Raw genomic sequence first — 16,437 nt, 5'->3', positions numbered from 1 at the left:
ACAATATCACCATCATAATTTTGTCATTCATCCTATAAGGGGAATTGATATCTTCCCTTTTATGAGTAGGTAGACTTTGTTGAGTGGGTGGTGACATTTTGTAGGGGAAATGAAAATATTTGCATATTCTTGCTTATTACATATGTTTTCTCATTGGTAGCATTAATCATATTTACTGTTTACTATGATGCATAGGACTTGGAAATTTAAATTGGTATAAGAAGCAGCTTTTGGCTGGGTGCTGTGGCTCAGGCCCGTAATCCCAGTACTTTTGGAGGCCAAGGACAGAGAATCACTTGAGCCCAGGAGCTTGATACCAGCCTGGGCAACATGGCAAAACCCTGTCTCTACAACAAAATAGAAAAACTAGTCTGTGTGGTGGCATGCACCTGTAGTTCCGGCTACTTAGGAGGCGGAGGTGGAAGGATCGCTTGAGCCTGGGAGGTAGACGTTGCGGTGAGCTGCGATCACAGCACTGCACTCCAGGCTGGGTGACAGAGCCAAAAAAAAAAAAAAAAAAAAAGAAAAGAAAAGAAAAAGACAAGACAAGAAAAAGTTCTTAACCTCAGACTATTTACAATTTAATTGAAGAGATGGTACATAAACAAAATTATGTGAACAAGATGGTAGTATGTATGCAGTTGGGAGGAGAGTGAGATCATTTTGTCCGGGGTGATGAGATTTTTAGAGAATTGGGTTTTGGTCATGTCGTTTTGAAGAGAGTAAAAGCATAAGCAGACAGAATGAATGATAGAGAACATTACAAGGATAAGAAATGTAAGAAACAAATGCCTAGAATAGTCGTAGAAATGAGTAGACTTCTGAAGTTAAGGCAGGTTAAGGGTACTAGTGAGAAGTGTTGGGGTGAAAGTATGGTTCAGTAACATTTTAACCAAGTTTATCTTTCTTTACTTGGCCACAAATCCTAGGCCATTGAGAATTTGTAACTAAAACGTTCTAGATATTCCAAAAAGGGACAGAATATATCATGAATAGTTTTCATTACATGGCTTCTTTAGTTTCCTAGTGTAGTTTCTTGAACATTCTTATCTCCCTTTCTCCAACCCCCACTGCTAGACTTTTTAATCCAGGGGTCCTCATTCCCCAGGCCAGGGACTGCTTCTGGGATCTGTGGCCTGTGAGGAACCAAGCAGCACAGCAGGAGGTGAGTGGAGGGCAAGTGAGTGAAGCTTTATCTGTATTTACAGCTGCCCCCCATGGCTGGTATTAGGGCCTGAACTCCGTCTCCTGTCAGATCAGCAGTGGCATTAGATTGTCATAGGAGTGAGAACCCTATTGTGAACTGCACGTGAGGGATCTAGGTTGTGTGCTCCTTAGGAGAATCTAATGCCCGATGATCTGTCACTGTCTCCCATCAGCCCCAGATGAGACTGCCTAGTTGCAAGAAAACAAGCTCACAGCTCCCACTGATTCTACATTACGGTGAGTTGTATAATTATTTCATTATATATTACAAGGTAGTAATAGTAGCAATAAAGTGCACAGTAAACATAACGTGCTTGAATCATCCCCAAACCATCCTCCCTCCCCCCGAAAAAACTGTCTTCCATGAAACTGGTCCCTGGTGCTGAAAAGGTTGGGGACCGCTGTTTTAACCATCAAGGATTCTGACGAACCTCTTTGAATTTTCTATTTAATTCATATTCCATAAGTAACACTTGATTCCTTGTTCCCCCCCCCCCCCTAAGAATTTAGAAAGCAGAATGTATGTTGGGGAGATCTGGTTTAAATTCGAGAAGCAGAGAAAACAAAGACAAGTAAAAAAAAAAAAAAAAACGTGATGTACACAGGATTGACAGAATAAAAAAAAAGTCTGCAAGGGAATGTGACTATACAGAAATCTGGAGAGGAAAATACGTAATGTCAGTGTTAATAACTTTTGACCCCATTTAGGTCACTTTGAGTAACGAAACTCAAAACACTAGATTTTTTTTTTTTTTTTTTTTTTTGAGACGGAGTCTTGCTCTGTCGCCGGGGCTGGAGTGCAGTGGCCGGATCTCGGCTCACTGCAAGCTCCGCCTCCCGGGTTCACGCCATTCTCCTGCCTCAGCCTCCCGAGTAGCTGGGACCACAGGCGCCCGCCACCTCGCCCAGCTAGTTTTTTTTTTTGTATTTTTTAGTAGAGACGGGGTTTCACCGTGTTAGCCAGGATGGTCTCGATCTCCTGACCTCGTGATCCGCCCGTCTCGGCCTCCCAAAGTGCTGGGATTACAGGCTTGAGCCACTGCGCCCGGCCTAAAACACTAGATATTTTTAGCAAAGTAAGTGCAGTATCCAGTCTCTCACAGATGCCATGTGTCTCAGGCCATTTGGCAAATTCAGCATCTGCCGCATTCCCAGACTTTGATGAGAACACTCCGCGAACTACAGGCACCCTAAGTAGGAGGACGTCCCAGGTCGGGGTGTGAGGGCGAATGAGGAGGCTGGGGAGGGGAGGCAAGAGTTAGGGAAACGGGGCCACACAACTCCAGATGCTGCGGCGGGAGGAAGAGGGGCTACGGAGGACTCAAAACGCGCTCAGAGAGGCCCATCCAAATGCCAGGAGACAGATCGCAAGGATGCTTAAGAGGAGACGTGACTGGGCGAGGCAGATGAGGAGAGGGCAGTGGGCCAAGGTCATCCGCTAAGAGGCGGCAGGTTTACCACTGAGACTCGAGCCCATGGTTTCTGCCCGCGCCTCTAGAAAGAGCGTGGCGAAATCCCCGATCCCAGGCGTGGAAGGCCCTGGGGAACAGGCACGAGGCCCGACTCTTGTAGCTCAGGGGCCCTGGGCAGCCGCGCGCCCCCGCTCACTACCGCTCGCCCCACCCTCAGGCGCGCTCCTCTTCCGGGCGCGATGCTTGCCTGCGTGCGCCGGGACGCGCAGGGCCGAGCGTCTGAGACGCGCCCGTACGAGGAGCGCCGTTTTCTAGGAGCCCCGCCCTCAGGTGCGCTCTGCAGGAGGCGGGGCGCGACTCCGCGCCGCGAGCTTCCCTAGCTGGCCGGCGCGCTGCCTGCTCTGCCTGCGCCAGGAGCGCGCGGGTGCGCGCGGCCGCGCCCTCGCACAGATCCCAGCTGGGTCACCCGCGCTGAGTCAACAGACTGAGCGCGTCCAGGCCTGACAGCGCTGCGGATCCCGCCCTGAGGTGAGGAGAGCGTAGCGGGCGTCGGCGCTTGAGGCAAGCCTGGGACAGCCGTCCCTTGGGGAGTTGTGGGGTCGAGGAGGGGCTGGCCAGCGAGGGGCGGCGGGGAGGGAAGGGGAGTTCGGCGTCTGAGGTGTGGGGTGAAGCGGGCTCGGAAGCGGGCAGAGGCGGCGAGCTGAGGGAAACGGACCTCTCTCGGCTCCCGAGAAGCGCGGGTTGCCAACCTCGGGGATGCGGTGGGAGCGCCCAGGATTCGGACGTGAGGGGTCGGGGCCCTGGGGCGGGGGCTCCGCGAGGCTCACCCGGGACCGGGTCCGGCCGTGGGACATCGGGACACTGCCTTTGCCTGGACGCTGTCGTTCCACCCTCAGCGGCGTCAGGGAGAGAAAGAAAACAAATATTGATGTAAATTTCCTTCTGAACAGCTGGGTAATGAGCGCTTGCTCTTCCCCGCGAGGTTACGCGCGGATCATTACCTTGTGTGTTAAAAGGAGTTTCGGTGAGAAGAAAATGCGCAGATCTCATGACACAGTTTGGGAGGGAAGTTCCCTGATCCTAAAACACAAATAGGAGCTCCAGGCATGGAAATAGGAGCTCCAGGCGTGGAAATAGGAGCTCCAGGCATGGAAATACTTAATTGGATCGGAAAGCTGGGCAGGCTGGAGCTATTAAGCTGAAGGAGGGTTTCTTTCCCCTGGGCTCCTTAGGCTTTGATTTACGTTTTAGATAAATAAGTCCGAAAATAATGAAGATAATAACCACGTTTACTTTCTACGAGGGCGTTCTGAAGGAATCTAAGGGAAGAACAGTATTTACTGGACTAAAGCTTTGAGCCAGGCTGGGTGTTAGCTCTTTTAATTCTGACAGCATCCCTGTAGGGTTGGAGGGGGTTATTCCAGTTAGGCAGATGTGGAGAATGGGCCTCAAAGAGGCTAAGCCACTTATTAAGGTCTCAACTAGTAAAGGATGGAGTTGAGATGCCAGACTCTAATTCTGGTGCTTTATCCACTATATTTTGTGTTTGCCCGAAGAGCAATATTGTATGTGTTTTAGGGAAGACTCCATAGGAGGGAACATTATTAGGGCAGTTAGGGCTTTGTGGGTATTTGTGTTAAAATCAAACTAAAGAGGTGTTAATCTTTGAATATGCCCTGTTTGAGTGTATTTCCTTTCAAACAGATTTAGTGTAAGGAAATCTTACATTCACTATAAGAGCAAATTTATTAGTATGTTCCATGTTTATTGCATGTCTTTTATTTTTAAAGAGACAGGGTCTTGGGCTGGAGTGCCATGGTGCGATCAAAGTTCACTGCAGCCCTGAACGTCTGGGCTCAAGGGATCCTGCTGAATAACTGGGGCTATAGGCGTGTGTCATGTGCCCAGCTAATTTTTTATTTGTTTTTCAGAGATGAAGTCTTGCTATATTGCCCAGGCTGGTTTGTTGCATGTCTTTTACATTCCAGATACTATATTATGTGCCAAGAGTACCGTACTGATAGGAATATAATTTATAATCTCTGTCCTTGAGTTTAGTTGAGAAGGTGATTGTATAAAAGAATTTTATGATACCGTACTAAGTCATAACTTTTCTAGTACGTAAATTAGTTGGATTAAAAATAGTTTTAAGGGCAAGCTTTTAGGAACCTATTATGTATAAGAAAATTTATTGGATGACTTGTCCTCTGTGTACCATTGCATTGTTATTTTCTCCTTTAGCAAGAAACACTGTCATAAAATTTAGGTTAAATTATGTTGACAACTAGCATTTTTTTTTTTTTTTTTTGAGACAGGGTCTCATTCTGTCACCGAGGATGAAGTGCAGTGGCAGGATCTTGGCTCACTGCAGCCTCAACTTCCCAGGTTCAAGTGATCCTCCCATCTCAGCCTCCTGAGTAGCTGGGACCGCAGTTCTGTGCCCCTACACCTGGCTTTTTTTTTTTTTTTTTTTTTTTTCCGTAGAGACAGTGTTTCTCTATGTTGCCAAGGTAGATCTTGAACTCTTGGGCTCAGGCCATCCTCCCACTGGGATTGCCACGTGAGCCACTACACCTGACTGCATTTTGTTTTATTATTGCACCACCTTTCAGTAAATTTTAAAGCGATAGAGAAGATGAGAGCATTTATAATTTATCCCTTTTTAAGTTAAAAGGCATATTTTATAGTGCTTTTATTTTATTGATTGAGAAGCAAATGATGTAGCTAGGCAGGCGTTTATTTCATGTGCCGGATATGTTTCTAATTTCTCATTCCAAAAAAATCTTAGTTTTAAAGTATAGCTAATACCAGATGGCATTTAAGTTCTTGTGGCTCAGAGTTGTAATGAAATCAGTCTTCCAGTTTAAGCTGAAATGGCACATTGTTGAAATGTATAATATTACTTTGTGGTGGATTTTGGAAATCTCTTAATTGCTTCAGTTTTCACAGTAAAGTAGGATTCAAGGTCATAATCTGAGGGTGTTCCTACAGATGGAAGCTTTGGAGATTTGGGGACTGAGAGAGTGATGGACTAGTGAAATATGTGATTGCTAGGAAATTAAACATGACCCGTAGGTGTGAAAACTACAGTAGAGGACAGATATGAGTGCACAAATTAGGGTGTCTAATTTTGGATATCAGAAACTTCATAATCCATTCCCAATGCCTGCCTTTACCGTGTTATCTAGAACATACATTCGCATCTCTTGCTCCAGTTCACTTTGCCTTATGCCTCTGCCATATGGCAGGTATCCCTGTTCTTCACAAAAGGCAAGTCCTTTTGTTTGGGAGTCTAGCTTTACCCTTCTTTTCTTTCTGCCTGGACATTCCATTCCACTCCTTTCCAAGCTCTTTCTCTCTTATCACATTACATTAAATTTTATCTCTCTGCAATGTTAGTGACAGTGTCTAACTTTATTTTTTTTGCCTCGTAATGTTGGATGCATAAATCCTTCGGTAAATGTTAAGTGAATATGCCACTTTTCTCACTTCCCCCCTTCTTCCTTTCTGCAGGAGTTGGCCAACTCTTTTTGTAAAGTGCCACATAGTAAATATTTTAGCTTTGCAGACAGTATGGTCTCTGTCTCAGTAACTTTACTGTTGTAGCACAAAAGCAGTGATAGATAATACATAAATGAATGAGCATGGCTGTATTCCAATAACACTATATTTATAGACATTGAAATTTGAATTTCACATAATTTTTGCATGTCACAGGGTATTATTCTTTTTTTTTTCAACCATTTAAAAATGTAGAAACAGTGTTCCTCCTGGGCTGTGCCAAACAGACTGAGGATTGGATTTAGCCCCCACCTCTTTCATCATAGTTTGCACATCCTTGATCTTTAAAGACTCTCAGGAAGCCTTAATAAAGGAATCTGTGGTAAGATGATCCTGGTTATGATATTTCCATTGGTGGTAGAGAAGCAAAGATAAATAAGACAGTGTTGTTTTTTTCATCGAGGAGCTCATGGTCAAGTTCAAGATGAAAATATGTACATAAATAATGGTGACAGGGTATAGTTACTACAGTTATATTTACTGGGTATAGAGGTAAAACAAAGGAGTGATAATCAGCTCCATGTCAATTTAATAATGACATTTAGGCAATGTGATTAAAAATTGAGCTTAGTTGAGCATAAAATTTGAGGATGGTCACACAGGAGGACACAGACTCCTAAAGGATGGGGTAAATGCTCCAAAGTGGAGAGATTTGAGGGTCCTTTATATAGGCAAGGCCTGGGGATGCTTAACAGGGTTACATCGTTTTTCATACAAGGTTAGTGCATAGTTAGAGCAATTCAATTAGTTATAGGCAGTGTTTCTGTTTTGGGGAAGGGTATATTTAACATTTCACATTAAGGATGTAATGATCAAAGGGTCTTTTATCACAGTCGAGGGGTCTTTTATCCCTGGCACCATCTTGTCTGAGCCAGGAACAAGAAAATAAGGAAGGAATTTCATATATAACAAAAGGTCAGTAATTAAGAGGTCAAGCTTCAAGACCCAGTCTCTAAAGTCAGCCTTCCTCAGTGCCACACAACATTTAGAACCCCCACGTAGACAGACTATCCATTTTCTGTTACATCTGCTTAGGTGGATGTGAAGTAACCTCTAACAGTCATTTGTTGGAGGTAGGGAATGTCTTTTCAGCTGGCCTTTCTGGAAATCTTTTAAGGATACTATGAAGGTGACTGACCACGTTTCTTATCAGGATGGCCCTAAACATCAGGATGACTCAACTTATTTATTTTTTAGGGTATAATCTTAATTCATTTCTCACAGAAATAAACATGGATATGTTTTTAAATTATGTCTCTAAGAAAATAATTTAAAAATTTTAAAGTTATTTTACCTGCTACATAATAAATGGATTGTTTATTCCACAGATATTTAGTACCTCCTCTGCTGTGCAGTGAGTTGTTTTGCTAACTAAAAATATTTGGAGATAATGGTATCATTAGATAAGTGATGGATTTTCCGGGGGAGGCAGGGGAAGAGAGAGGAAAGCACTGCTTTTAACAAAGGCAGTAAGTATAATAGTAGGACTACCTTAAAATTTTAAGTAATTTTTAAAAATACTTTATAGCTTTCAAATTTCTTATTTTAATTAAACTCATGCATCCTAAATAATTTTTCTCTAACAATTATTTCTAAAGGTTATGTACATTTTTATTACTTTTAGTGATGTGAAATATGTTCCATAGGACTTGGAATGTAGTAACCCAGTACTTTTTTTTTTTTTTTTTTTTGAGATGGAGTCTCGCTCTGTTGCCAGGCTGGAGTGCAGTGGCATAATGTCTTTCGCTTCCTGGGTTTGAGCGATTCCTCTGCCTCAGCCTCCTGAGTAGCTGGCATTACAGGTGCCCGCCACCCCACCCAGCTAATTTTTGTATTTTTAGTAGAGACAGGGTTTCACCATGTTGGCCAGGATGGTCTTGATCTCCTGACCTCGTGATCTTCCCACTTCGGCCTCCCAAAGTGCTGGGATTACAGGCGTGAGCCACCATGCCTGGCCATAGTAACCAGTAGTTTTAAGATAAATTAAGAAGTGAATTTTTGATATTGAAATTTGGATTTTGCAACTCCTGGTCTTTAAGTCAATTAATACATTAGAAGAGGAAGATGGGCTTTAGTGGGCTTTCAATTTTCTTGCAATTTATTGGATTTAGTATAAATTATTTTATATAGGAAATTATTTATCTAGGAAAGTTAAATTTGATTAAATCTTTAGAAATATTAGGTGTTTAAAACTCACCTAATTATTATTTAAAGGCCTACAACAAACTTAGCACATTCTCAGGTATGCTGTGGAACTATGGAAAATAACTTTTTTTTTTTTTAAATTTTGAACCCTTATTTCTCTTTGTGCCATTGTTCTTTAACAGCTAAGCACTGCCTTTGTTAAAGAGTTTTTAAAGTATTTCATTGGTACGATTTTGAGTTGGAACCATATAAATTCTGCTTTGGTCTTGTGTTAACTCAGGTGCTAGTGAGTGCACTCCTAGATATTGTCTGTAGGATTGTTCCCATTTAGAGGCAATTAAACTTGAACAGTTAAACTTGAGGCAGGCCAAGCATCTTTTTACTGCCTTTTTCTTTTATTCTTCCAAAACCATCACATAAAGCTATAAAATTTTGGAATTTTAGTATAGAAAGAGGAAATGTATAGCTCCATGCTAAATATGGGGTTTCTTGTATCCCAAGAAAAGGCACCTGATAAGTCAGACCCTTCCTAAGGTCCCCTTTTTGGTCATGCCTCATTTGTAACTTTGCAGCCCTGTTTTCAGATATACGCTTCTGTCAGGAACACCACTTTCATGTCACCTCTGCTCTGTGGATCTCCACCTTTCTTTCTGGAAACCTCATTCTTTCATCCACAAGAGTTGCTCCCATCTCAAGGTATTAACCCTTTATTTTCGGGTGTTTGTCACTACAGAAGAGTACTGCCTTCTGACATGCTTCCTTCATCCCAGTTTTCCTACCCTAACTCCCTGTTAGGCTAGTCAGTATTGTCCTTTGGGATTCCAGACCCTGCAAAACAGTGGAGGATGGGGTGAAGAGAAGGGTCTTTGTGATTACCATATCAGTGAGGGTTGTAGTCACCCCTTTTTTTATTCTATCTTGTTTCTCTTTCTTCTTCCCAAAGGACAGGTATTAATTCTCAGAGACGTTGTGGTCTCGACACTTGAAAAGGAAGCCAAATATTTTCCCCAGCATCTCATCATTTGCAAAGAATTTATAGGGTAGAGTTAGTGTTTACATTATTATACAGACCAGTGCTTACTATTTATTCCCCATATCCCTTTTCAAATTGGGCCTGCCTAGGCACTGTGGACTCAGGGGTTGGAAGATGCAGCAGGCAAAGAGGAGGGTGAATAGGTACATTGTTGGGTCAGTTTACAAAGACCTGACTATAGCTTTGAAGTTTCTGTTTTAGATCAACAATAAAGTTTAAAGGTTTATGCAGAATTAATGTTAAGAATGTTTCATTCTTTTCAATCAAACAGCTAAACCATGTATTTCATACTGTGAAGAAAACCAGCAATCAGATGGGTTTGGAAGGATTTTTGTTTGTTTGTTTCAATAACTTGAATTGAAGCTCAAGATTATTGAAATTTAATATTTTCATATGATTAGACTAAAGCTTTTGAGTATAAGAAAAATCAGATTGTTGAGGTCAGTCATAATACTAAGTCATTGGTATAATTTGATGACAGTTTATATTTTCATCATTTTTTTCTCTTTGTCATTTTACAGTTCATTCTGTAGGATTTCTTTGACTCGGTCTTCAATTTAGCTCACTAATTTATCTTTAAATGAAGTTCATCCCATCTTTTAGTGCTTTTTTATTTCTATCAATTTATTTCATTTCTAAGTTCTGTAATTGCTTTTTTCTTAATTGTCTTGCTCTTGTTCCAAGAATATGATATTCTCTATTACTCTTTTAAGGATGTTAGTTATACTTTTATACACAGTCATGATCAACGTGTATAATTAGTTGCCATGTACAAGGCACCATTTTCAGCTTTACATGTATTAATTCTTTTAGTCATTTTAACAGCCCGAAGAGGTAGGTACTGTTATTGCTGTATTTTACAGATAATAAACCTTAGGCACAAAAACATTAAATAACTTGCCCAAGGTCTCAAAGTTAGTGTGTAGCAGAGGCAGAATTCATGTTTAGTTGGTTTGGCCTCAGAGGTCATACTCTTAACCTATACTACTTTGTGCATTATTAGTTCTTGTGTTTGTTAATTTTGGTGCCTTTGTAATATTGATGAAGATGATTTTTGCAAGAAATAAAATCTGAGACTAGTTAGCTTAAGTGAAAATGAAAATATATTGGGAAGATAATAGAGCATTTCACATACTCCAAGGAAGAAAAATCAAGTTTTGAGCATAGTAGGTGTGGTACATTAGAAGAAAGCTTTGAGTAAGAATGTATAAACTTTGTTTCTTAAATGTTGCCATTCATGTAATTCAGTTTCCTTGACTTCCATCCAGTCTGTGGGTCTTTTAGTTAATTCTGCCAAGAGAAATTTTAACTGACACAGCTCAAGAGTACTAGTAGTGTTGGTGGTGGTGGTGGTGGTGGTGGTGATAGTTTGTGTGTGTTAGGATGGTGTTTGGGGAGTTGGTTTAGTTTTGCTTTAAAAAGTTCTGATGAGAGGTGGAGTGGGTGGGCAGGTTCTTTAGACAAGGCCCTGAGAGACTCAACCTTGAGTTCAGGAAGCAGTTGTCAAAAAAGGAAAAATGTTGTGAATCCATCTACTCTATGAGTCTGTTATATAAAAATGAAGAGTTAAGCATCCAGCATTCAAATTGGATTAATAATTTAGTAGCATTCACGAAATCAATGTGTTTTGGCAGGTAACTTGAGAATGTTCATGCTGCATTAGGTTAGTATTTCTGTTTGTATTGTAGCAAATAATTTTTGAATGAGTACAGTTTCCTTTCCTTCCTTCCTTCCTTCCTTCCTTCCTTCCTTCCTTCCTTCCTTCCTTCCTATTATCAATTCTTTACCAAATGTGATGTAAGTTGAGTCTGTTAGAAGAATTTATTGACTATTACAGAAGTTGATTTAACAAAGAGTCTAATATGAAAATGTACATGACCTAATTTTTACATCATAGTAAAACAGGCCCTTTGGAGAGGGGGACATGGGTTTTTCTGATGAACAGCCATTATTTATATTCGCACCAAGGCTTCTAACATGATGATGCTATTACCTCACATTACCACCATTCCAGTGTTGTTCTGTTGCCCACTAGTTGCCATTTCCACACATTCATCTATCACAAGATTCATAAAGGGATCAGATTCCTGCAATATTCCTTGGGCATGTCTGCCACCACTTAATTTTCAGTGATAACTTCTTGCCCATACATTTTTTCAATTCGGGAGGGTAAGCTTTGCTCATGGTGTCTACTCCACAGGTTACAGATGCCTTGGAACAGAATGCTGGAATAATTTATTTTAATATATCTTCTATTCTTGACTGCTTTTGTTTTGCTGTTTTTAATTTACTCATTTAATATTTTTACAGTATGTCTAATTGTTTAATGACTTTTTTTTACTATGTAAGTAATACATAGAAAAAAAGCATGAAGAAAATAAACATTGTCTTTAATTTCATTGCTAATTTAAAAATACTTTCTAGTCTTCCTTCTGTGCATATGAAGAAGATGCTCATTTAAGCCAAACTTTAATTATATATATTTACTGGAAAAGACAAACTGCCTCTTAAAAATTGTGGGCCAGGCACGGTGGCTCACACCTGTAATCCCAGCACTTTGGGAGGCCAAGGTGGGTGGATCACTTGAGGTCAGGAGTTTGAGACCAGCCTGACCAACATGGTGAAACGCTGTCTCTACCAAAAATACAAAAATTTGCTGAGCATGGTGGCGGGCGCCTGTAATCCCAGTTACTCGGGAGGCTGAGGTAGGAGAATTGCTTGAACCCAGGAGGTGGAGGTTGCAGTGAGCCGAGACCGTGCCACTGCACTCCAGCCTGGATAAAAGAGTCAGATTCTATCTCAAAAAAAGAAAAAAAAAACCTGTGAGTTTTCTTTATCTAGGTGTAGACAGTCCGCCAGCTTGGAACAGATGGTCCTTGTTTTGGAGGAGAGTTATATCAGTGGCCCCACTAGGTAGGTTTATTTAAAACAAGGCACAGCAATTTCTCTGGAAGGTTTAACAGGATTTTTGTTGTTGTTGTTATTTCCCCCAAGCTACCTTCTCAGTAATTCTTAGTATGCAGAGATCCTAGGTTACTGGGTCGAGTGTATTTGAATAGGCGCCGTGGACATTGCAGTTGAGGCTCTGACCACTTCTATTTTGAGTTCAGCGGAAATGAAACCTCTTTGAAGAATCGAGATAGCTCCAGCAGAGGTACACAGGCAGAAAGGATTTCAAGGATCTTCAAAGGGTAAAAGTACCCTGGAGGAGGAATGCTGGACCTGTGATAGTTACAATGATTTAGATCATTCAGTTTTCCTTTTTCAAGTAATTTATTAAGATAAAATTTATTTCCAAAGTAAAACTCCTTACCTTGTAAGCACTTTCTCCTCATTCTTTACTCTCCCTGGCCTCTGACAATCACCAGTTGGCATTCTGTCCCTACATTTATCTTTTCTGGAAGTTTCATATAAATGGAATCATATAATATTTTACCTTTTTAGTCTTTCACTCAACATAACATTTTGTACACTGATTTAAATTGTAGCATATAGCAGTACTTCATTCCTTTTTTTTTTTGAGACAGAGTCTTGCTCTGATGCCCAGGCTGGAATGCAGTGGTGCGATCTCAGCTACTGCAACCTCTGCTTCCCGGGTTTAAGCAGTTCTGCCTCAGCCTTCTGTAACTGGGGTTACAGGAACGTGCCACCATGCCCAGCTAATTTTTGTATTTTTTTTTTTTTTAGTGGAGACGGGGTTTTGCCATGTTGGCCAAGCTGGTCTCAAATTCTTGACCTCAAGTGATCACCGCCTTGGCTTCCCAAAGTGCTAGGATTACAGGCATCAGCCACTGCACCTGGCCACTTCATTCCTTTTTATGGCTGAATAATATGTGTATGTATATGCCACAATTTGTTCATTTATCTCTTGATAAGTATTTGGGCTGTTTCACCTTTCTACTATTCTGAATAGTGCTACTGTGAACATGTGTGAACATGTACTCAATTGAGTCCTTATGTTCATTTCTTTTGGGTGTATACCTAGGAGTGGAATTGTGAGGTCATATGGTAATTCTATGTTTAACTTTTTGAGGAACTGCCAAATTGTTTTTCTCAGCATCTGGACCGTTTGCTTTCCCACCAGCAATGTATTCCAGTTTCTCCAGTTTCTCATGAGAACTCTGCTCTCATTCAAATTATTATTCTCCATAGGTAGCACATCATTGTTCTCTGACTGCTTCTAAGATTTTTTATCATCTTAATTTTCAGCAGTCTAATTATAATGTGTATGGGCATGTATTTTCTTTATGTTTTCTGGACTTCACCAACCTTCTTTAAACTTATGTGTTTATATCCCTTGCTAAATTGGAAGTTTCCAGCCATTAAGTCTTTAATTTTTTTTTTTTTTTTTTTTTTTTTTAGCATTCTCCTCTTCTTTTATAAATCAGATAATATGAAAGTTAGACTTTTTGTTATTGTCCCATAGTTTTCTTTTTTCTTCTTCTTTTTTTTTTCTTTGAGACAGGGTCTCGCTTTGTCACCCAGGCTGGGGTGCAGTGGAACAATCTTGGCTCACTACAGCCTCCTCCTACAGGGTTCAAGAGATTCTCTTGCTTCCCCAGTAGCTGGGATTACAGGTGCCCACCACCACGCCTGTCTAACTTTTGTATTTTTAGTAGAGAGGGATTTCACCATGTTGGCCAGGCTGGTCTTGAACTCCTGACCTCAGGTGATCTGCCTGCCTTGGCCTCCCAAAGTGTTGGGATTATGGGCGTAAGCCAGCGTGCCCAGCCTGACTCACAGTTTTCTGAAGCACTGTTAATTTTTTAAATACCTTTTTTCTCTGTGTTGTTCAGATTGGATAATGCCTATTGATAATCTTCAAGTTTACTCTCTTTCGGTTGTGTCATTCTGCTTTTGAGCCACTCCATGAGTTTTGTTATTGTGTTTTTCTGTTCTAAAGTTTCCATTTGTATTTATTTCTTATTATGGTTTTGTGTTCTAAAGTTTCCATTTGGTTCTGCTTTATGTCTTGTTTCTTTGCTAAGATTTTCTATTTTTCATTGCTTTCAAGAGTACTTCCGATTGTTTGCTGAAGCCCTTAAATAGCTGCTTTAAAAGTTTTATCAGATAATTTCAAAGTCTGCGTTATTTCAGCATTGGTATCTTTGATTTTATTTTCTTAGTAGAGTTGCTTTTTTTTTTTTTTTTTTGAGATGAAGTCTTGCTCTGTCGCCCAGGCTGGCGTGAAGTGGCACAATCTTGGCTCACTGCAAACTCCGCCTCCCGGCTTCAAGCAATTCTCCTGCCTCAGCCTCCTGAGTAGCTGGGATTATAGGTGCATGCCACCACACCCAGCTAATTTTTATATTTTTAATAGAGATGGGATTTCACTATGTTGGTCAGGCTGATCTCGAACTCCTGACTTCTTGATCTGCCCGCCTCGGCCTCCCAAAGTGCTGGGATTACAGGCATGAGGCACCGCACCTGGCCAGCTATTTTCTACTTGCTTCATTTGCCATGTAATTTTGGATTGTATGAGACTTTGAGTTTTGTGTTAATACCTATGGGAAATGTTGATATTTTCTCTTAACAGGCTGTCAACCAGGTTAGGTTCAGGTCATATGTTTCTACCCACATTCTTTGAACTGTAGTCGTCATTTTAGTTTATTTTTCAAAAGCTTTTGCAGTACCTTTTTGGTCTGTCTTGTGTGTGCCTTGCAGTGAACAGTCTGGATTTGGACAGTGGTCTGTCTGTTAGTTCAGTTTCTCAAGTCTTTATCACACGAATAGGATTGTATTTATGTATGTCCAGCTTGAAGAGTTATTACAGGAATTCAAAACAACTTTTTAGGGTGCTTTCCTGAGCTCTCTTTCTATTTATTCCCCCTTCTACTTTTTGCTTCCCCGTGGCTGCTCTTTCCATCCTCCAGCCAGAGGGCTAGTGTTTATTTTCTCCATTGTGTTACACACTTGTGCAACTGCAACCACCATATCCAGGGCCCAATGGTAGGAGGTAGAGAAGAAAAGCAAAAGGGATTGGCCTCATCCTCTTACAACCATAGCTCCATTGAATAGAGAGAAAGGTTTTCCTGCCTCAGAGTGTTGGCTGTGGTAGGCTTTCGTTACTGTAGTCTGGCCCTGTTACCATGGGATTGCTTGCGTGTGGGGATATAGGAGAACTCAGAAAAGAAAAAAAGATTTGCTATTTCTTCGTTCTCCCAGAGCATTAAGACTTCCCTTGCCCATTCCTCAATTCAAAGTTAAGTCTTCTTCTGGAGCTGCCTCTGTGGGCAGTTCGGGAGATACCAAAGGAGAAAAAGTGCCACTGTTGATATGGTGGTATTTCAAGTTGTGGTCTCCCCTATTTCACATGCCTTGTTTACTTTTCGGAGTCCACAGATTGCGCTCCATGCGTTCTGTCCAGTTTCCTAGGAGAGACAACTTGGAGTATGCTTAATCCATCTTACCTGGGACTGAAACATCTGCTTGTTTTGCCATTAAAAATTACATGCAGTTTACTGCATGGCTCCAGGTTTGTTTGTTTTTCCTCTTTAATAGGTTTATTCAGAAAACATGTCCACTGCAATTAGGGAGGTGGGAGTTTGGAGACAGACCAGAACACTCTTATTGAAGAATTACTTAATTAAATGCAGAACGAAAAAGAGTAGTGTTCAGGTAAGTTAAATAACTCTTTCTTGCAGTTTATTTTGCTTGATATGTTCTATCTTGAAGCGATGATTTATTTTGCTAAATATATTTTTATTATAATTTATTTTCTTCGCTTGTAAAGTAAAAGCTTGCCATGTTAGCCACAGAAAAATAGCTGAATTACCTAATGCTTTCTAAATGTTAAAAATTTTAATAATAATTTCTACATTTAGTTAATTTCTAACATCTGTGCTTCATTTTGAGCTTTTAGGCATGTGTTTCCTGAGTTTCATGAACTAACGTTCCAAAATAACTTTGATTCCAGAGTTTTATTCCCCACAACCTCATATTTTTTGGAGTCTAGATTGAGTTGCCCATGAGTATTAATATTATGACACAAATTTGTACCCACAGCATACATTACTTTTGGTAAAGGTAAAAGAAAGGAAGAACTTTGGCTAACCAGCTAGTAATAATTTCAAAGGATGA

At 40.8% G+C, this 16,437-nt stretch overlaps 1 protein-coding gene and 1 pseudogene across 9 annotated transcripts in view; one reads left to right on the top strand and one right to left on the bottom strand.

The window, feature by feature from the left end:
- Nucleotides 1–3,021: 3,021 nt before the first annotated feature.
- Nucleotides 3,022–16,437, top strand: part of ABCA5 (ATP binding cassette subfamily A member 5) — a 79,882-nt gene continuing 66,466 nt past the window's right edge. For 3 of the 9 annotated variants that reach the window (XR_012426074.1, XR_012426075.1, XM_065531910.2), the window contains exons 1-2: nt 3,258–3,548; nt 15,859–15,975. Coding sequence is in view for 6 of the 9 variants with exons in the window: in XM_065531910.2 (XP_065387982.1) it covers nt 3,375–3,548; nt 15,859–15,975 (291 nt within the window). In the remaining 3 variants the exon portion in view is untranslated. Of the gene's footprint in view, nt 3,147–3,257; nt 3,549–9,001; nt 9,021–13,016; nt 13,193–15,858; nt 15,976–16,437 lie in introns of those variants that run through there. The other 6 variants (XR_012426076.1, XM_065531907.2, XM_005584800.5 and 3 more) reach the window with 5 other exon arrangements.
- Nucleotides 11,310–11,662, bottom strand: LOC135967754 (small nuclear ribonucleoprotein G pseudogene; annotated as a pseudogene).

This window comes from Macaca fascicularis, chromosome 16, assembly GCF_037993035.2.
Source record: "Macaca fascicularis isolate 582-1 chromosome 16, T2T-MFA8v1.1".
NCBI lineage: Eukaryota > Metazoa > Chordata > Mammalia > Primates > Cercopithecidae > Macaca > Macaca fascicularis.
The sequence above is the reverse complement of the archived record's forward strand: the minus strand, read 5'-3'. Positions and strand labels throughout refer to the sequence as shown.